At 38.3% G+C, this 22932-nt stretch overlaps 1 protein-coding gene across 1 annotated transcript in view; it reads right to left on the minus strand.

The window, feature by feature from the left end:
* The window catches only part of ELP2 (elongator acetyltransferase complex subunit 2), a 51252-nt gene that overhangs the window by 15108 nt on the left and 13212 nt on the right, over nucleotides 1-22932 (minus strand). The window contains exons 4-17 of the mRNA XM_043443760.1: nucleotides 21833-21989; nucleotides 21353-21430; nucleotides 19893-19957; nucleotides 18702-18768; nucleotides 18077-18217; nucleotides 16842-16937; nucleotides 14432-14532; nucleotides 14132-14263; nucleotides 9167-9316; nucleotides 6297-6485; nucleotides 4185-4254; nucleotides 3557-3652; nucleotides 3357-3414; nucleotides 2705-2777 (exon numbers count right to left, since the gene is read on the minus strand). Of these exons, the coding sequence (XP_043299695.1) occupies nucleotides 2705-2777; nucleotides 3357-3414; nucleotides 3557-3652; nucleotides 4185-4254; nucleotides 6297-6485; nucleotides 9167-9316; nucleotides 14132-14263; nucleotides 14432-14532; nucleotides 16842-16937; nucleotides 18077-18217; nucleotides 18702-18768; nucleotides 19893-19957; nucleotides 21353-21430; nucleotides 21833-21989 (1473 nt within the window). The remainder of the gene's footprint in view (nucleotides 1-2704; nucleotides 2778-3356; nucleotides 3415-3556; nucleotides 3653-4184; nucleotides 4255-6296; nucleotides 6486-9166; nucleotides 9317-14131; nucleotides 14264-14431; nucleotides 14533-16841; nucleotides 16938-18076; nucleotides 18218-18701; nucleotides 18769-19892; nucleotides 19958-21352; nucleotides 21431-21832; nucleotides 21990-22932) is intronic.

The following is a 22932-nucleotide window of genomic DNA, read 5'->3' on the forward strand; positions in this document are numbered from 1 at the left end:
GGATGAAATGGGTGAAGAGTCAAAAGGTACAAATGTCCAGCTACAAATAACTAAGTCAGGGGGACATAATGTATAGCATGGCAATTATCATCAACACTGCACTGCATATTTCAAAGTTGCTGAGATCTTAAAAGTCCTCAGCACAAGAAAAAACTTTTTCTTCTAACTATGTATGATGATGGATGTTAGCTATGGGGGATCACTTCCCAATGTAAACAAACGTCGAATCATTATGCCGTACACCTGAAACTAATACAATGTTATATATGTCAGTTACACCTCAATAAAAATAATCATTTTAAAAAATGTATATACATATAGATCATGAGCAGGAATGCAAAGCTGGTTCAACATTTGAAAAATCATTCAATGTAATTCATCATTTTAATAAATTAAAAGGGAAAAAACATATGACATGCCAACAAAGAAAAATATTTGACAAAATCTAACATCCATTCTTGATAAAAACTCTGCAAACTAGGAACTGTAGTGAGATTTTGCAACCTGATAAAGAATTAGAGTCATAATGCATAGCAAACATCATGCTTAATAACATAGACCTGTGAGTCAGGTGAAGGTACTTCGATTCTACATAAGAAGCACAAACTCAACACAGAACAAAGTTGATAAATTAGACCTCACCAACACATAAACTTCTGCCCTCTGAAAAAACACCGCTGAGAAAATGAAAAGGCAAGTCACTGGTGAAAATCATCTACACAGCAAATACCTGATAAAGGAGTATCCAGTGTATACAAAGAACTTTTCAAAATTCAGTAATAAGAAAACAATAGAGAACTGGGCAAAAGATTTGAACGGATGCTTCAACAAAGAAGATACACAGATGGAAAACTAGAGCATGAAAAATTCCTCAACAGCATTAATCATTAGGGAAATGCAAATTACAGGTACAGTGAGATATTACGAAAGTATCAGAATGGTAAAAGTTACAAACATTGACAATATCATGTACTGTTGAAGGTGTGGAGCACCTGAAACTATCATACATTGCTAGTGGGACTGTAACGTAGTACAACCACTTTGGAAAACAGTTTGTTAGTTTCTTAAAAATTTAAATATATATCTACCATACTCAGCAATTCCACTCATATGTATCTGCTCAAGAGACATGAAAGCATATTCTATGCAAAGACTTGCACACAAAGTTTATAACTATACTGGTAAATAATCTCCCTGTAAAGCGGGAGACCTGGGTTCAATCCCTGGGTTGGGAAGATCCCCTGGAGAAGGGCATGGCAACCCTCTCCAGAACTCCTGCCTGGAGAATCCCTGTGGAGGAGCCTGGCGGGCTACGGTCCATGGGGTTGCAAAGAGTTGGACATGACTGAGTGACTAAGCGCAGCACAGCACAGGATTGGGGGTTGATGGTATCTTCATTATCATGACTGTAGTGGTGATTTCACAGGTGTAAACATATGTCAAAATTTATCAAACTGTCCAACTTACAGTACTTTGTTGCTGTTCATTTGCTAAGTCGTGTCCAACTCTTTGCCATCCCATGGACTGCAGCAGGCTTCCCTGCCATCCATAATCCCCCAGAGTTTGCTCAAGTTCACGTCTATTGAGTCAGTGATGCTATCTAACCATCTCATCCTCTGCTGCCCTCTTCTCCTTTAGTACACTCATGACACCTAAATAAAACAGCTACAGAATGTTAGCTTAAAAGAGAAATGCCCATAGTTGTTACAAGTGAGCCAACTTGAAAAGGAGAAAATAATTATATGGTTAACAGTGCTCTATGACACAAAAAAGTTTGCTCAATAGAAGCACAGCTGTTATTGCTATTATTCCCTATTCCTCCCAAAGGCCCCTGTTATTAACAGACAGAAGAATTCTCAGGACCACCCTCACAAAGAGGACAATAAACAGAGGGGTGGGGGAAAAAAAGCATGACACTGTTTCTTAGGATGACCCTCAACTCAACACAGGCAAACAGCAAGAAGCCACAGCAAGAGCACGGATAAAAAACAAACATACAGAAAGAAAACCAAAAACAAAGAAACCCAAAGGTGGCCATCCAGGTGGGCAGCTCTCACCATCATGCTTAAAACAAGTAAATAAATGTATTTTCTTGTTTAAAACAAGTAGACAAATTTGAGGAAATTCAGAGGAATATGTGGGTCTCAGATCCTTCACATAATCCTCCACAGTATATAAATACTGAAGAGCAAGTTCAAGATCATTCTCTCAGGCCAGTGTCTCAAGTGTACAATTCTGCAGAGCCCCCTGCTGGCGGCTCGCTGAGCGGGCTGCCCCCTGCCTCACCACGGCATGGGGCAAGGGACTCGGCTCCCTTAGGTCAGCACCCGGAGTGGCCCCGAGAAATGGGCAGATGGAACGCACATGGAGTTTTGCCTTCCCCTGTGTCTCCAGGACTCCCATTACTAAAAATTTTTATCACATTTTAGGTCTAATTTTCAGATATTTGATTAAATAGCTTTTGAGTAGGGGAATACTCGGCTCAAGCCAAGTACTGAAAAACAAAAATGTGCAGCTGAGACAGATTTAAAAGGCAACTGCAAGCTTTTGCAGAGACAGATGGAAAAGAGGCAGAGAAAGCAAGATTCAGAAAAATCAGGCACCTGTGGCCTTTCATGTTGAATTCTGCCTGCATCACTAAGCTTGCAGGAGCCTGATTTAAATAACCTATGACCAAGCAGAATAGAAAAGTAACATTCCCTACCTTACAAGCTGAGGCAAGCAGAGTCTTTGAATTGCTACAAGCAACACAAAATATTTCATAGCCATGTCCATATCTAAAATTCAAAAAGAGAAAATGGATGACCCTGTATTATGAAATGTATCTATTCTCATGCTGCAAAATTTTTTAATGTGAAAAGATTAATCTCTCTAGCTAACACACAGTTCTTTTAAGAAACATTTCTGTAAAGCAGAGAGTAGAGAAAAATCTAACTTCCTAGCAATAATATAACTTATTCAAACTTCTAAATTAAATACAAGTTTCAACCCCTAGCCAGTCAGTACAATAAATATTAATAACAAACCACAGAAAGGTTCAGATAGGGAACCACTGTAGGGGAAAAAAAAAAAAAATATATATATATATATATACATATACATATTTTAAATGGTGCTATGCCTCTCTACTTTAAAAAATCAAAACCAATAAATCTAGTAACTATAATACACAGCATTATAAAAACCTAAGTAAAGCTTGATTCTCACCCCTTATGAAGGCAACCAAGAGATCTTTAGATCTGGGGGTGGGGGAATGTAGCTAAGAGGAAAGCAAAAGAGAAAACCAAATTTTGGGGGGGGATATATCACAAGTTAGGATAGAATCAGACCAAACAGCTAAGTGTAGTTTAACTTACAGTTTTTGAACTTCAGGCCACAAAGTATTTTGCAGCAGATGGTCCTCAGTGGGAGGTTCTATAATAAATTTACAGTGTTGCAGTTAATTTTCCTATCTTCATGCAAGTGAATTCTGAAGCACGTATTTAGGTCAGCAGTGACAGATACCACACTATGTGTACTAATGATTCTAGTAAACCATACTTTTGCCTTTTCTTACCAGTAAGTAAGGAGGGTTGGAAGGCCACCTGGTGATACTCGAAACCAGCACTATTTAACAGCTCCTCTTCATCAGAAGGCTGAGAAGCCATATCTCCTAGTTTAAAAGAAGCATCAACATCATGAACATGGTCCCATCTTTATGTCTCCTACACACATCCCAATGTTAAGGCCACCAGTGAGAAAGTGGTGGCACATCAAAAGAGGGTAATTCAACTGTATTCACGTGATTGCAAAGCCAAGGGTATTTCCACTACTCTGGTATTTTCCATATGTGCTGTGGTCAATCTCACAAAAATTCCTCCCTTTTCCTTTGACCGATTATTTCCCAAACTTTTTATAAACTATGGAACACATTTTTCAGGCAACCCACATTAGTATCTGGGGTTGTAAGTGCTCCATGAAATACACTTTGTAAAAGCAGCACCTATTTCAGGGTATGCAAGGGTACACAGAGTAGTTACCATGAAATATCTGACAGAGAGCAGAGATGCCTGTACTGTGATTTATAAAGAGAGAAATCACCTGTAACGAACACTAGTACATGTTATACAAGTGTGTAACTAGGTGGTAAGTACCATTATAGGTTCAGTAATTCTGGAGACGAATTCAGATGAACTCAGCCTTACCCTGAAAGACAGCTTTATTGGATAATCCCAAAGCAGGGACGGTAGCTCCTTCTGGAAGATCACCATCTTGCTGGAATAAAAAGTGTGAGACACGTCTTAAATGCTAAAAGATACTGTTACTTCAGGCACCGTGCGGGGGGCGGGGGGGGGCGGGGAATGCTATGCTCATTAGTGCTGAGAAGCGGTGTAAAGACCACTTACACTGAGGGCATCTGCCCAGACTTCCATTTCCTGAACCAAGAGATGAAATGCTAGTCCAGCGGACAGGTCCCAGCTAGCCCCAGCCCCAGCCCCCACCAAACCCATAAAGCTGGGTATCCTCTCATCCACCAGCTCACTGAACCCTCGCAGTTCAGCGGGTTTCAGGGTTTGACAAGGAAAGCGCTGTGATGGCTTCTAGCCAAGAGTGGGCCGAAAATGGAAGGCTTGAACCTTTATTTACAAGAGAGTCTCATGGGTACATCCCTGGTGATGCTCATGCGAACATACGTTTCCCAGGAAGCCACAGTCATAGTATTTTCATTAAACATACCTAAAATTTTGCGTATTTTAAAACTTTATAACAGACTACTCTTTAAAGTGACAATAATGTTTATATGCTGCATATCAATTAAGTTATTACAAGTGAAACAAACACTAACCATCAAAATTGGCACATGTCCGTAAGCTAACAGCATTTCTTAAAATCTAAACTTTAGTGCAGGGGTTGGAACTGAACACAAACATGAGCAATGGGAATTTAAACTCACCAACACTGGTTACCTGGATGCTTTATTTTAGAAACCAAGAAAATGAAACACCATGGAAAAGTGTAAAAAAGAGGCATTCCTACATATTTAATATGGCAAAAAAATCTAAAAAGCAGCAAGTGGCTTTCCAGTCTATAGGATCTCTGTATCTTGGGACACAGAACTGAATATATACCAGGGACTAACCTCTCACGAAATCCCACCACCACATTTCAATCCCTAGAATTGTTAGATCCTCAAACCAACCAGCCCTCCACCATCATGCTCCATCTAATGACCACAATCCAGGCCCCTCTTTTGATATTGTTCTACTGTCCATTAGCATTAGAAACTATGTAACAGAATCTTTCCTCTTCTTTAGCTAATCAAGAGAGCCTGTGGCCAGAGGTGTCCATGATACACTCTAGGAAGCGCAGCTGCACATTTCCTTTAAAACAATTCTCCTTTTCTTCTCCAATCTCACCCAGATTGGTGCTAACATCCCTGCCTTCAAAGTCTTTGAGCTCAAAGGTATCCTGCTCCCACATCACTCTTTCCCACAAAGCACATTTCATCACTTCCTTTGTTCAGGACCCGTCGTCAGTACCACTCTGAGACCTTTCCCCAGTTCTCCATTTCCCTTGATAACACTTTTCATTCAAGCAGCTCTGACCACTCCACAGCTCTCTTTCTCTCCTTCCTTCTGCCTATTAAAAGTGTACTTACCCTTCTCAAGCTCAGAAGCAAATTTGTGACCCAGCTCTAAGGATTGCAAAGGACTGTATGACATGCATTTCTGTGTAACACAACTACCTGGCTACTTGCTTTCCCTTCCTTCAAAACTGGTTACTTGATAATTTTTATATATTTTTTATAAGTGCTCAAATCCTTTGTAGAAAGAGGGTAAAGATGAACATTAATAAAACTTACCCCTTTCAAAATTCTAATGAAGCTCCATTTTCTCAGTGACACTTCCCTCTATGACTATTACTTTAGCCAACACAAGATTCAGCAATTAACTGGTTTTATCTAACAATTGTAAGTACATTAGCTCCATACCCACTACCCCTTATCTACATCGAGATGATAATCTCCTTGAAAATATAACCCATTGTGTTTTATCAGTTACCGAACACAGTGAACATACATAGTATTTGTATCTTAATATTTTAATTCTTTACAGTGTCTTGGGCTTATCTGTTATAAAATTTCTTATACTAATATTTAAATTATTGCAGAATATATGCAGAAATTATCAAGCCAATGATAAAATGATTTGACTTCCTTTCTACCCATATTCTCCATTTACAGCCTTAGGTAAAACTTCTTTAAAATGTTATATGAAGTGGCAAGATCTACTTAAAACATTTAGGGGAATACTCACATTACAAAGCACACGATTCAGTGACTGACCCGTAATGGCACAAAAATTTTCCACAAAATTCCGAGGTGCAGAAAATACTCGAAGAACTTTTTCATCTGCTCCAGACACAAACTGAAACCTATTGATCATTGCCAAACATTTAAGGTCATATCCATGTATCTGAGGCCTTGCAATTTCATGCCAAGTCACCTGGGTGCCAAAAAAGATTAAAAAAAAAAATGATCACACAATTCAAAAACTGAATTCTTTTCAACAAGCAAAGTATCAAACACAAAATCATTCATTATGCCACGGAAATGTGACCATGGGGCAGATTCATCCATGTTGTTGTGTTCATCAACAGTTCAATACTTTTTCTTGCTGAGTAGTATTCCTTTTGTATGGCTATACCACAAATTGTTGATCCATTCACCTACTCAGATATCTGGGTTGTTTCCAGCTGTCTTACTGAGAAAACAGTCACAAACTTTCATGTACAAGTCTCTGTATGAATATATGCATCTATTTCTCTTGAGTAAACACTTCCTATGGGTATGATAATTGAATGATGACTGTATAACTTTTAATAAACTGTCAAATTATTTCCCAAAGTGCCTATACATTTTACAATCCCACCAGCAGTGTAAGAAAGATCCAGCTGCCCACACCTCATCAGCACTTGTGCAAGTCAGCTTTCCACATTAATCATTCTAACAGCGGTATAATGGGATCTCACTGTAGCTTTAATGTGCACTCCCTAATGGCTAATGGTACTGAAATCTTTTCCTGTTCTTATTTTCATTAATATATCATCTTCAGAGAAATATCTTTTGCCCCATTTACTATCCCCCCACCTTTTTTTACTGGATTGTTTGTTTTCATTTTTACTGAGTTCTAAAAAGTTCTTTATAGACTCTAGATAAAAATCCTTTATCAGATATGTGTTTTGTAAATATTTTCTCCCAGCTTGTGACTCATCTTTTCATTTTCCTGACAGTGTCTTTCAAAGGGCAGAATTTCACATTTTGGATAAAGTCTGATTAACTGATTTTTTTTTTTTTTTTAAAGGATCTTGAGTAAACAACAACTGAGACATATTGGTAGCAAATTACCAAGAGTCACAGAAAACCACTCCAAAATCATCTGCCTTTTTTGCTTGACTATAGTACTGCTCCCAATGTTCTCTATTAATTTTAATCTACCAAAGTGCTGCTAAAGCAGAAATGCCAATGGCCAATTTCATTAGCACTCACAGTCTGACCCACAGTCAGTTTCATGAATTTTCATCAGAAACTGAGTATACTTTGTAGTATAGCACAGTTCAATGATTTATCAGTGGTAAAGTTTTATTGTGGTTTTTGAAAGCTTAGGGCAAGACTGAAAAGTTTCTTTAACAAAAACTGAGCTCAACAACTATTAAGTGACACTATATGATATTAGAAATTAGCTTTTATTGCAGATCTGACAGAGTTTCCTAATGAATTAAAACTAAAATTACAAGGTATAAGAGAACTTTGTGGAACTAAAGTAAACACATTTTGGTAACTAACATTTTAATTGTTTGAATTATAAAGAATATACATATGCTTAGGTTTTTTACTGAAATACAGTTGAAATATGTAATATTATGTTTCAACACAGTGTACAACATAGTGATTTAACATTTACATACATTACAAAACAGTCACCATCATCAATCTAGTAACCACCCACCTGTCCTTACACAAAGTTATTAAAACATTATTGACCATATTCCTTATGCTCTATATCATACCCCCGTGGCTTATTTATAACTGAAAGTTTGTGCCTTTTAATCCCTTCACCTATTTCGCCCAGCTTCACACCTCTGGAAAACACTCATTTGTTCTTTGTATAAGTTTGTTTTCACTTTGTTTGTTCATTTGTTTTTTAGGTTACACATATACATCCGATTGTCTTTCTCCATCTAACTTGTATCACTTAGCATAGTATCCTCTAGATTCATCTATTTTATTATAAATGGCAAGACTTTATTTTCCTCTTTAAAATTGTTTTTTACTTTTTAATTTCACTGAAGTGTAGCTGATTCAAAAGGTTGTGTTAATGTCTGCTGTACAGAAAGTGACTCAGTTATATACATATTTAAGACTTCATTTTTTAATGGCTAATATTCCATTGTATATATACCATGTGTTCTTTATCTATTCATCTATCAGTAGATACTTAGCTGCTTCCATATCTTGGCTATTGTAAATATTTACAATAATTACATTAAATAAATACATGTAAATATTGTAAACAATGCTTCAATAAACATGGGGGTAGATGTGTCTTTTCAAATTAGTGTTTTGTTTTCTTTAAATAAATACCCAGAAATGAAACTCCTAGATCATGGGGTAGCTCTATTTTTAATTTTTTGAGGAAACTCCACTCCATTTTCTATAGCACTGCTCCAATTTACGATCCTACCAACAAGGCAGGAGGGCTCCTTTTCTCCACATCCTTGCCACCATTAGCTGTTTATATATTTGATGACAGCCACTCTGAGAGATGAAAGGGAGTATCTCATTGTGGTTCTGATTTGCATTTCCCTGATGGTTAGTGTTGAGCATCTGTTCACACATCTACTGGCCATCTGTACGTCTTCTTTGGAGTGCTTCAGTTTTTAAGAAATGTATTTTCCAGGGTAACTATAACATTTTGCATTCCCATTGGCAATGTATGAAAGTTCCAGTCTCTCTGCAACCTACTACACTTGCCACTGTCAGTATTTTATACCTCAGATATCCTGGAGGGTGTGCAGTGACATTCATCATTTTAATTTGCATTTCCCTAATGGCTAATGTTGCTGCCCCTCTCTTCAAGAGCTCAGGGATGTTCAAGTGGATCCGTCAAGAAGGAAGATATTTTACCTGTGACTGATCTTTTCTCTTCCAAGGAGCAAAAAGTCGAGTTGTCTGGTCAGTACCAACAGTGATGATAAATTCTCCTTCTGGATCCCACGTTAGGTCTTGGACACCATCAAAGTGTCCTGAAATAACAATCTCTGGAGTCCACTCTTTCTGCAACGAAAGTGCTCACGATACATCAAAATAATCAATGTATTTTCATTCAAAATTAAGTCTGATAATGCCTTCAGTCCTCAGGTCTGATATGGAAAAGACCGCGGCTCCCAAACAAGGTGAACAGTTAAGTAAAAAAGATAGAAATTCACAGTAACAGGATCTGTTTTCCAGTCAAACAGATTTGAACTTAAACATTCAAATATGTGTTGGGTCCTTCAAAGCAGTTTCCTTGGGGAACTCCCCTCCATTCGTCATTTGTGAATGCCTCCTGGAACCCAGACATAACCCAATCTTTCTGTGCCTCAAATAACTCTTCTGAAAAAGAGCTACCTAGCTCCTACAGTCATTACGATAGTCAGATGAATTTATATTTACACAACACTGGCACATACTAGGTATCAATAATACACAAGTACTTATTTGTCAAACTAAATAATAAAGAGTACTGGGTAACACGAGCCTGTAGATTCTGAGTGTATGCCTGACCAGCTCTCTGTTAAGTAGAAAGCCGCAGGTGTAGAGGACAGAGGTTAAATTAAACCTAGTTAGTCTACCTCCTGAGGGAGCCAGCACCAGTAACCAGTAAACAAATAATGAAATGAAATACAGAAAATGTCCACCAAGCATCTTTTGGAACAACTCAAGTGGTGTAAAACTTGAACTTTAAAGAAAAATCAAATCTGTATAAATAGCTAAAAGGTCATTCAAAGCCAACTCTGATGAATGTGGTTAAGCCATATTATTTTCTGGCCAAAAACATAAACAGGCTGGAACAAAGAAATGCTATTAATTTCTTCTGTGATATAAAAATTGACTCTAAAGTTAGCACTAATGGGAGTTCCCAAAAGATTTTGAAAAAAGTACAGCACTTTTGACTATCAACACAGTTCTGAAGGGCAGCATCTGTTTTTAGAAATTGCCCTTGATTGTAACAAATGTGTGGGATGCTGAGGGTGGAGGCAGCTGTGCATGCTTGGGGGGGCAGGGGTAAGTGGGAGCTCCATTTTCTGCTCAACTTTTCTGTAAATCTAAAATTTCTCTAAAAAATACAGTCTATTAAAAAAATTACTCTATTTGGTAAACGCTATTATAAATTTGAAATCAAGTTATAAGCAAAAGTAAGTGCAATTCTGTCCTCTGGCTTGAGTAGAAGAGTTCCTCCCTACTCATCTGATGCTTTTTCAAATGAAGGCCCTCTAAGACCAGATAAAATATGGCTCAGAGAAGTTCTTAAGAACAAAATTAAATTTATCCTAAAAAAATTTTATTTGAAAGTGTCATAGATAATGATTCCCTGGTTCATTTAATAGTAAAAACAATCTTAAAGGTCAACTCCAAATGGCAGATACAAAGGAGAAAAGTGAATCACTGCATGTACTGAGAATTCAAATCCTTGTATATGACACAACTATTACAAAGCTCACAAACTAAAGGTCAAGCAAATTCATGAATCTGTACTTAAAGAAGTATCACACACTGATCAATTGCACCAGTCGGGATACATAAATTTTTACTTTGGAAGTTACTAGATGCACATTCAGACTCTGCTGACTCAGTTCTGCTCGATGTTCTGACTTCTTTCATCTATTTAAAATATATAGTATCAAATATGTGTCAGGCCCTGCTTTTCACACTGTACAAGTATTACCTCATTTTAGCATCATAAAATCCCTCTCAGTTCAGTTCAGTTCAGTTGTTCAGTCGTGTCTGACTCTTTTCGACTCCATGGACTGAAGCATGCCAGGCCTCCCTGTCCATCGCCAACTCCCGGAGTTTAGTCAAACTCATGTCCCTCGAGTTGGTGATGCCATCCAACCATCTCATCTTCTGTTGTCCCCTTCTCCTCCCACCTTCAATCTTTCCCAGCATCAGGGTCTTTTCAAATGAATGAGTTCTTCACATCAGGAGGCCAAAGTATTGGAGTTTCAGTTTCAGCATCAGTGTTTCCAATGAATATGCAGGACTGATTTCCTTTAGGATGGACTGGTTGGATCTCCTTGCAGTCCAAGGGACTCTCAAGAGTCTTCCCCAACACCACAGTTCAAAAGCAACAATTCTTTGGCGCTCAGCTTTCTTTATAGTCTAATTCTCACATCCATACATGACTACTGGAAAAACCATAGCTTTGACTAGACGGGACCTTTGTTGGCAAAGTAATGTCTGCTTTTTAATAAGCTGTCTACGCTGGTCATAACTTTTCTTCCAAGAAGCAAGCGTCTTTTAATTTCATGGCTGCAGTCACCATCTGCAGTGATTTTGGAGCCCAAGAAAATAAAGTCTGTCACTGTTTCCCCATCTATTTGCCATGAAGTGATGGGACCAGATGCCATGATCTTACTTTTCTGAATGTTGAGTTTTAAGCCAACTTTTTCACTCTTCTCTTTCACTTTTATCAAGAGGCTCTTTAGTTCTTCACTTTCTGCCATAAGGGTGGTGTCATCTGCCTATCTGAGGTTAAGTGATATTTCTCCCAGTAATCTTGATTCCAGCTTGTGCTTCATCCAGCCCAGCGTTTCTCATGATGTACTCTGCATACAAGTTAAATAAGCAGGGTAACAATATACAGCCTTGATGTACTCCTTTCCTGATTTGGAAGAGCCTGTTGTTCCATGTCCAGTTCTAACTGTTGCTTGCTGACCTGCATACAGATTTCTCAAGAGGCAGGTCAGGTGGTCTGGTACTCCCATCTCTTTAAGAATTTTCCACAGTTTGTTGTGGTGCACACAAAGGCTTTGGCATAGTCAATAAAGAAGAAATAGATATTTTTCTGGAACTCTCTTGCTTTTTCAATGATCCAACGGATGTTGGCAATTTGATCTCTGGTTCCTCTGCCTTTTCTAAATCCAGCTTGAACATCTGGAAGTTCATGGTTCACGTACTGTTGAAGCCTGGCTTGGAGAATTTTGAGCATTACTTTACTAGTGTATGAGATGAGTGCAATTGTGCGGTGGTTTGAGCATTCTTTGGGATTGCCTTTCTTTGGGTTTGGAATGAAAACTGACCTTTTCCAGTCCTATGGCCACTGCTGAGTTTTCCAAATTTGCTGGCATATTGAGTGCAGCACTTTCACTGCATCATCTTTTAGGATTTGAAATAGCTCAACTGGAATTCCATCACCTCCACTAGCTTGGTTCTTAGTGATGCTTCCTAAGGCCCACTTAACTTCACATTCCAGGATGTCTGACTCTAGGTGAGTGATCATACCATCGTGATTACCTGGGTCGTGAAGATCTTTTTTGTATAGTTCTTCTGTGTATTCTTGCCACCTCTTCTTAGTATCTTCTGCTTCTGTTACATCCATACCATTTCTGTCCTTTATTGTGCCTATCTTCACATGAAATGTTCCCTTGGTATCTCTAATTTCCTTGAAGAGATCTCTAGTCTTTCCCATTCTATTGTTTTCCTCTATTTCTTTGCACTGATCACTGAGGAAGGCTTTCTTATCTCTCCTGGCTATTCTTTGGAACTCTGCATTCAGATGGGTATATCTTTCCTTTTCTCCTTTGTCTTTCACTTCTCTTCTTTTCACAGCTATTTGTAAGGCCTCCTCAGACAACCATTTTGCCTTTTTGCATTTCTTTTTCTTGGGGATGGTCTTGATCACTGCCTCCTGTACAATGTCACAAACCTCCATCCATAGTTCTTCAGGCACTCTATCAGATCTAATCCCTTGAATCTATTTGTCACTTCCACTGTATAATCATAAGGGATTTGATTTAGGTCATACCTGAATGGCCTAGTTGTTTTCCCTACTTTCTTCAATTTAAGTCTGAATTTGGCAATAAGGAGTTCATGATCTGAGCCACAGTCCACTCCCGGTCCTGTTTCTGCTGACTGTATAGAGCTTCTCCACCTTTGGCTGCAAGGAATATAATCAATCTGATTTCAGTATTGACCATCTGGTGATGTCCATGTGTAGAGTCTTCTCTTGTGTTGTTGGAAGAGAGTGTTTGCTATGAGCAGTGTGTTCTCTTGGCAAAACTCCGAAATCCCTCTCAGTAGGTGTTATTACTGTCCATATTTTACAGATGAGGAATTGGAGACAAAGGTTCAGTGATGTCCTCAGAAACATAGCTAATAATTTCTGGGGCCAAGATCCACGTGCTCCTAACACTGTTCGTGTTATCCCCTTTCCCCAAATCCAGAGAAGTAGGTAGGAAGCAAATTAGGAAGCAAGAGATTGGAATAATACTGTATAGCAGCTATTACACTTACCTAGAGGAAGATTATCCCTCTCCAAGAGAGTAAAAAGTGTAAGAAAGATCTAGAAAAGCCCAATATTTGCAGGATCATTTAGAATTACACATATCAAGAGCCCCTGAGAGCATTAATATATTCCATCATAAAATAACAGGTCCTTCTAAATGCCCTTATGTCAGTCAGTCATTCAACAACTCAACAAATTATCAGTGGAGCACCTAGCTATCCAATAGGGAAAACATCAAATTATGTTATATTGCAGAAGACAAAGAAATTAAACATTTTAGGAAAAACTCATCACAAAATGTATATAGCTTAAGGGAGAGCTTAAAATTTATGCAGTTTAAACTTCACTTATGTAGAAAATTTAACTACATGCAAATTTTAATATTGCAACAATGCTAGACAGTTGAATTTTATTCTCAGAAAAGCATAAGTTTCTTACTTAGTATAACAACAGAATAACATCTACAGAAAAAGTGACGTCATCTGAACTCAAATGCCTCTACTATGTTTCTGAAGAGTGTTAGAGGTAAAACATCACTGTTTCCCAAGGTTTCACTTACGATTTACTCTATTTGATCAGAAATGATTTAAAAGCATTTTCCTTACTGGGTTGGTAGCACTCTGTTTCCAAAGGTGCAATGCTCCGTGGAAAGCATGAGCGATGATCATGGAGCCATCTTCACTGAACTGGCAATCATAAAATCCCAGGGTATTGCCACCTACTTCTCCTACTCGAACCTACTCAACAATACACAGAAAACAAGTCATAAACAATTTCTCACAACAGAAACCACTGATTCCAGAGATTAGGTTCTTACCTATTTAACATACACAAAAGGGAACACAGACTTGGGATTTACTGCTTAATAAACTCATTTTTCTGTTCCTTAAATATTCACATTTTACCTGTTCTAGCCAAACTCCTGACTCTTCATCTGGAGCCCAGAGAATCATGGTTTTATCCATTGAGGCAGACAACAATCTCATTGGCTGTTGTAGGACACCATCTAAAGAAAAAAAACAAACTACACTAAGTCCTCTAAATAAAAATACAAACTGCACACTTTCACGAGGCAGTGTTCGCCATGTCCAGCCATGTAAGCTGGTTCACGTGTCTAGCACACGTTTGTCACCGTGTGCATCCTCTATGGGCGGTCATGCTTTTGTGTGCTTCACAGCTCTGTAGGGTCCAGGGGTACAGTGTCTTTATTTCAAGCTAGATTTAAGAGGGCGACTTCACTCAACTTCTTGGTGTGCGATGCGAGGCACTTTCTAATGAAGACCTCCAATGAAGAATTGGGAGGCCCACAGAAAGGACGAAGAGAGAAGAGAGGAAAGAGAAACTGAAGAACTGAAGAGATTCATGACACAGGAAACGGCAAGACGATTTTATCTGAGGAGGTACTGTTGGTTTTTCAGGCACAGGACCTGAACGTAGACCAGGACACACGAAGGCTGCAGCAGCCATTCAGAATGCAATCCAGTGCTACCTTGTCATCTATGACAAGAGAAGAAGAGCTGCTACCCAGACATCACTGGATCATTTCTTCAACAGGCTTAGATAGACTTGAATCCAGTAAAGAACCAATCCTTTGCCATCAACATCAGGTGTTGAGTGAAACTGCAGCCTGGCCTTCATCTTTTGACAACCCTTCAGTTCTACCATGTCTCATCTCTTCTCCCTCCTCCAGTCAGTAACTCTTCTTGCTTGTTCACTCAATGCCAGCCCCTGTATGCCAGCCGTTGTGTTGCACTACCGTACTTTTCAAGGTACAGTGCTCTTAAAGATGGTTTATTATTTGTGTGAAAGTATTATACATTTATCACAGTACTATAGAGCTGATTGTATTAAGCTAAAAAGGCAGGTTGTACAAGCACAAGTGCATATTGATATCGTTTTAACAGGTATAAAACAATTTTGTTTATGGTTACATAAATGTACAGTATAAAAGGATAAAAACTGCATGGGAATAATGTACACTGAATTCAGCCTTAAGGGAAGGATGGAGGGGGAAGGGTTCAGGAAAAACTACACAGGGATCCCCAATATCTGTATCTAATTTATCTCTTACTTTAATTAATCATTGATTTTAGGCTGTGCTGGGTCTTCGTTGCTTCGCGGCTGTCTCTAGTTGTGGCGAGGAGGGGAGCGAGGGCCTCTCACTGCGGAGGCTTCTCTGGCTGTGCATCACAAGCTCTAGGCGCACGGACTTTGGAGGCTCCAGCGCGTGGGCTCAGTTGTGGCTCGCGGACTCAGTAGTCGGGGCACACGGATTCAACTGCTCTGCAGCATGTGGAACCTTTCAGGCCAGAAATCGAACCCAGGGCCCCTGCACTGGCAGGCGATTCTGATCCACTGTACCACCAGGGAAGTCCTATAATACCTAATTTATCTTTTTTTCAACTGCAGCAAATATGACATAATGTAATAAAAGCTGGGTGGTGTTACCTGAGCATTAATTCCTGCTGCTCTCTACTCTTGTCTTGGGGAAGGGGTTGGGAGGAGAAAACGGGGCTGCCGCGCTCAGCTCTACACCTCAGTGCCAACTCGAACGGGCACACAATCATCACTCCATAAACAGAGGTTAAGGGCAAAAGACAGAAGGAAAATCTTTACTTAGTCATAAATGATGTAGCTTGGTATTACCAACTTTGTATTTCCAAGGGTAAAGGATCAAGTGAAGTTGACTTGAAAGTTAATTTCTCTTAAACCCCACAAGGACCAGGTAAAAACTTGAAAGATAAAAAGTTAAAAGCCATATGGCAGTTTTGGCATCAAAGCAGGAATCCTACTTTTCCCTTTGAAATACAACTTTCAATGAAACTGAAGAGCTAGCTGAACGGGTTACAGTATTATTATACTTTGCCCACATGAAAATGTCTAATACTTGAGATTTCTTTTTTTTATTGTTTGTTTTGGCTGGGCTGGGTCTTCATTGTGGCACCCTGGCTCTTCGCTGCTGTGCTAGGGCTTTCTCGAGTTGCAGCAAGCAGGGGCTTCTCTCGAGTTGTAGTGGACAGGCTCCTCATTGCAGTGGCTTCTCTTGTTGCGGAGCACGGGATCTAGGGTACGTGGGCTCAGCAGCTGTGGTTCACAGGTTAGTTGCCCTGTGACATATGGGAACTTAGTTCCAGACCAGGGATTGAACCTGTGTCCCCTGCACTGGCAGGCAGATTCTTAACCCCTGGACCACAAGGGCAGTCCCTGAGATTTCTAATTACACTCAAAAATATCCTCTACTTCATTTGGTCGGCTTAAAATTCTATCAGTCAGATTTAATTGAAATGAGGGCTTTGTGTTTGATTTTCTTCCTACCTTTGTAAAATGAAGGCTGCCAATGAACTGCATTTACCCAGTTTTCATGACCAGCCAGTACAGTCTCCAGAGTAACCGCAAATGTTATTTTAATACCTACAACCAAAAAAAAAAAAAAAAAAAATAGATTCTTCCCACAAAGCTCTTTTTAAAAGGAACATTTTCATAACCAACTCAGTTATACAATTACATTAAAAAAAAAAAAAAGAACAGAACATGATTTAGATTCAACAAAAAACATTAATTCTAAATTTCATTAACTTTACCCCTTGTTCAAAATTATAGGAGAAAAAAGATATATAAATTCTAAAGATGCATAAATTTTTCTTTATGTTTTGCCTACTTAGCTATAAATAAAAATTAATGTATATATTCTATTTTAAATTTTCAGGGACAGTGACTCTTCTTCTGTAATTAAAAAAAAAAAAAAACATGCCAGCCTCCTTTGCTATCCTCACTCATTATGTGAAATAGTCTAAACTACCACTAAAAAGAGACAACACCCCTAAGATAAACGTAAAAATAAAGGAAGTCAAATCAGTACTATGAACTTTTAAACAAAATAAATAATGAAAATATCACAGAAGTTTTCATATTTGGAAACAATATGCTACTTATAGTATTTCCTGGTTCTCTCCATAAATCTGTCACTAAATCTCAACTCTAATGGGTGTTATAACCAAGAAGAGTAATAACAAAGAAGTGTATTTCTGGATGAACAATGTTTAATAAGGATTAACATTATGATTTTCATATCCATAGAAAATTATCTCCTTTAAATACAACATTCCAACAGAACCTACCATGGAGCGGTACTGTTCTGATGCCAGACAGTAAGAAAATCAGAACTACATATACCATTCAAATATACGAATTTAGTTGTCTCTTATGAACATCCTCCAACAAAGGTACGAATAATTCACATTATTCCTTCAGATCTTCCTATGCTAAAACTGAAATTTAAATAAAATTTTACAAACTAACTTATTGACAAAATACTAAACCTTTTTAGCAACTAAAAAAACCTAACATGGTTTAGAAAAGTAAGTTTCATATATTAAAAATGACTTACTCTCACATAAAAATAAAAAAGGAAAAATGCATAGTGTAAGTTTCAGCTAGGGATCTGATACTTCTGAAAACGTAACCTTCACATATGTGTGTAGTGATACAGATAAATAAATCAGCTAGGAAATCTAAGAATTACTGCATTAAATATTTTCCTTATTACTCACTTTCATTTTCTACAGTAAAAGTATTTTCTTTCAGTTTTATATTATCATCTTCCTGAGTTTCTAAAGATGTTGATTTTATATACAGTTTCCATATGCGTATCAGGCAATCTTGCGAACAGCTTGCTAGGAAAAGATCTCTTCCTGGTTAAAAAAACAGATATTATTATTTTTAGAACATTCTATTCTTAAATTTAAGTATGAGTTTTTCTTCTACAATACACACATTTCTAAATTTCCCGAAAAAATTAGACTGTGCTTCCCTTTCCTTCATTTGACCTATATTCATTTTCAATGACATTGACAAATACACATAAAATGCTAATAGTCATAATATTTGGTATTCCTATACAATCTACTAATTTCCACGAAGAACTTCTCAAGACTGTCTGCACATGTAATAGCTAGTGTCCTCTTGTAAGGATCACCCTATGTCATCCTCTGACCCTATGTCATCCTCTGCCATCGCAACTAATACTTAATACAAAGGATAAGTATCCTCTTTTCTAATTGGGCCAACAGAAAAATGTCACATACAAAGAAAATGTTAAACGTTAAGAGGCTACTTTTTTGAAAGTTACACATACTTGTCTGCATTATATGTACTTTAGAAATATTTCATACTGACCAAAGGCTGCCCATTCCACGCCTCTTATCCAATCCTCATGTCCAGAGAGAAAAAGCATTTTCTGAAACTAGGAAGATAACAAAAATCACAGGACTTAATGTAAGAACTTAATATTTTTTTTTTAATTTAATATTTTAATGTATATCAGTGACTTCATTTGATCTCAGCCATTCCTCCTGCATTTTTTTAAAAAAACTGGGAACCCTATTTGATCAGTCGTAAGATAGAGTATTCACTTGGGAATGAAAAAAATCTCATCTTCTATATCCTTTAACTGAGGAGTCATGAGTAGATAATATCTGTAGTCCCCAAATACACCAACTGTTCACAAGGTAAAATGACATATGCTGTGGATACAATATAGAAAAAAGCTGGGCGGCTGAACACAATGATTTTTAACTTTCTTATAAAATGCAAAGAAACAAGTCTCTCTATTATTAACTAGGGATTCCCTGGTAGCTCAGCTGGTAAAGGATCCACCTGCAATGCAGGAGACCCCGGTTTGATTCCTGGGTCGGGAAGATCCACTGGAGAAGGGATAGGCTATGCACTCCAGTATTCTTGGGCTGTCCTGGTGGCTCAGCTTGTTAAGAATCCGCCTGCAATGCGGGAGACCTGGGTTTAATCCCTGGGTTGGAAAGATTCCCTGGAGAAGGGAACAGCTACCCATTCCAGTATTCTGATCTGGAGAATTCCATGGACTGTATAGTCCATGGGGTCACCAAGAGCGGGCACGGCTGAGCGACTTTCACTCACTCACTACTAACTAAATGAGCACAGGGTTAACCAACCCTCTTTCTGAAACTTCCCTCTGGTTTAACCACTCCAAGAACAGGAAAAGATTACAAGGATAAATAATCACTGCTAGGGGTGTATTTCACGGTAGGTATGTTACACTTCATTTAAATTTCTTTAAAAAAAATACTACTACAACATTTCCCTCTCTTCTTCCCCACCTAACGACCTGTCTTCCACAACAACTCTGGACTTGGAGGCCAAAGCAGCAGCAGAGTACCTGGTGATCAAAGAGTGACAAGCGGTTTAACAGAGGACTGTCAAAAAGATTTTCCTATTGGATTGGTCAGCTTAGATTAGAACACCCCCCAAATTCTATAACCTAGAAAGTCTGTCTTAAGATATGGAATTAAGCAGAACATAATTCTAGCCTCTTAAAGAAACATGAACAACTACCTGATTGTTTTGTTGAACAAATAAGTGAATTTTGCGGTCATCATCGCCACATGCTAATACTGGCACTGGGAGGAAAAAGAGGCATCACTGTAAGCATCATATATATATATATATATATATAAAACATCATACAACATCATAACATCCATCCTATGTTATGACAATCACCTATGCGGGGTCCTAAGTTCTAGGTAGAGCCTCGACTTCTATTTCCCACATCACTGAACAAATAAATTGAAAGCACTCAATAAACATCTTTAGGAATAAAATGAATATTCTAGAATGTTCCATTAAATGGATACTTGGCAAAGAATGACTATTAACAGAATCCTCTCCTCTGTTCTGTGTCATTTACGATAGAAGGAGCAGTAAAAAGAGCTCAGCAGTAAAAACAAGCTGGGAGCACTTAACCATGTCAGCCAGAACACTTAATAGGAATCATTAGCCCAAGTGAGTAATAAAAAATCCAGGAGAGCGACTAAGAGCCCAGCATACTGGTTACTGCACAAAGATTTAAGGGTATGTTTGTTACTTTGAAGACCGTATGTTTCAATAATTTGATAATAAAACAAAATCTATGGCATAATTAAAGAACAAAATAAAAGCACATATATAACTATGTGGTTAAAAAGCTATGAAAGTTGTGACTGTAAAATTAGTTTTCTTTAAATCAATTTTTAAAAAAAGCCAAAAAACTCCAGTCACTCAGCCTCAATGCAGATGCTAAGAAATGAAATTCTATGTAACGAAAACCAGAACAGAACGTGCGCAGTTCCTCCTCCAGGGGAGCCCTGGCAGAAAGTGGAACATCACGTGAGACCACGGAGTTGCAGTTCCCACTGCAGAGGGCAAAACAGCTTGGAGGTTTCCAGGCCCAGCCTCTGCCCACCAGCTCTGTCCTCCAGGCAACTGAGGAGCCACAAGACTGTCTGACGTGTACTGGCCACCATCCCGGTGGAGAATAATCAAAGACAGGTACAGACGGGCTTCCCAGCAAAAGGACATTTTTCGTTTAGAGATTTTAAGTGGTCTGAGGCAAACTGTCACTGTGCACGATGGGAAGGGGCTGTCACCTTGAGAGAAATGCTCACAGGGCCCATCCCTAGTACTTTCTCAACTTATCCCAGACCTCCACCTTCTGCAGAGGTAGGCAATTTTCCCAAATTACATCTACACTGACCATATATCTGATAAATAGGAGTATCAATCTTGAGTTCACATTAAATCACTTAAATTTTCAACAACTACTGACGTTTCTAACAGCCACCCCCTTTACTTTATGTTTTATACACAGATCATTTGACTACTGAGAACAAAAGTATGTTATTCATGTCTCTCAACTTGTCTCCTAAAAATATTTAGACACAAAATTAAGATCCAATATGTTTCTTTTAGGTCCTGGTTGTATGAAGATAGAAAAATATGTTGCTCTTTTAATATACACTTAGCAGGAAACTCACCATCAGTATTAGGCAAAAAAGACAAGCAGAGAGCCAGAGCGAATCCATTGCCAAAGTTCAAGGTCTGAAGGCATGTCACTAAGAAATAAAACACACCATGAACAACTAACTCAGCTTATCCACCTAGAGAGGTCCAGTGGCATCATCAGAACCCTGGACGTCAGCAGGGAGATGAGAGAAGTCAATCCTGAGTCCCCAGTGACAATGGGAATTTAAATGGTCAGCTTTTAAGGTTACAAGAGAACAAGGTTACAGAGAACAAAAAGACTTAAATGAAAACGCTTTGAAGGAATTTACATTATCAACAGTTTGGTAAACAGGAATTCTAGAAAAGTGCAAAAGAAAAAAACATGCAGATTAGAAATATAACATTTCAAAAACTGCTTGAAAGACTGAAAAAATTATGAGGATGCTCTTCTAAGATGCTGTTCATTTGATAATTACTATTTCACCCGTTTGGAACAACGTCTGTAATCCTACCTTCAGAACCCTCTTTAGACCAGATCCGAACAGTAGAATCGGAAGCCGCGGACACTATCAGTGTGTGCAGTGCAAGGTCTGGGGCCCTCCTCTGGTAAACAGCATGCACAGCATAAACAGGGCCTTCATGGCCGTAGATGGGGACTGCTTTTAAAAGCTGAATCACAAAGAAAAACAAAAACGCTGTGTTAAACAAAAGAATGATCAGTTTCACCTGCACTTAACTAGAATCAGAGGATTAAAGGCATTGTTAAAATGCCTGACCCAGAAGTCAGTCCTCTCAAGCTGAGATAGTGAAGGACAGGGAAGCCTGGTGTGCCGCAGTCCATGGGGTTGCAGAGTCAGACACAACTTAGTGATTGACCATGAACAAGCTGAGAAGAACATAAACTTGTGAGAAGTCTGTCTGATCATATTAACAACACACAAAATGTGCACATCCCTTGACATAGCAATCTCACATCTAAGAACCTACTCTGAGAGAGCAGCACTAGTTTAACAGATAATAAAAGACAAATGTAAAAGGATACTTATCATACACTCCTCAGGAAAACTGCAATCAACTTAAAAGTATTAACAGGAAAAAAAAAGTATTAATAGGAAACTGATTAAATAATTTTAGACTTATATTCTAAGCCAACAAAAATCCATGACATTGATACTTTTGAAGACTGCAGGCCAGATTTGTGGACTGCTCCTCCTCTAGGATTGGTCTGATGTCTTCCCATGAACAGATTCAGGGCTGACATTGTGACATCATCACAACATCAGTGTAACACACCAGGAGACATGCAATGTCAGCCTGTTCCATTATCAGTGAAATTACCTTTGATATTTTAGCAAAGGTAGTGTTAACCACGTTTTTTCACTATGAAATTTTTTTCTGTGGTAATATGTGAGATTATGTTTTGGAACTGAGTAAATGTTCTGTTTTCCATCAAACTTTTACCAAGTTTTTCAGCATCCACTCATAATACTTGCATGTATCAAGCAGAGCTACAAAACAAAGAACTGGCAAAAACTGGAAAATCCCACCTGATTATCAGTCTTCCTGCTTGTGATGCAAGATTATGCCCTGTGGTAACATTTCTGTTATTCTG

The sequence above is a fragment of the Cervus canadensis genome, chromosome 23 (genome assembly GCF_019320065.1).
Source record: "Cervus canadensis isolate Bull #8, Minnesota chromosome 23, ASM1932006v1, whole genome shotgun sequence".
NCBI classification, from domain to species: domain Eukaryota; kingdom Metazoa; phylum Chordata; class Mammalia; order Artiodactyla; family Cervidae; genus Cervus; species Cervus canadensis.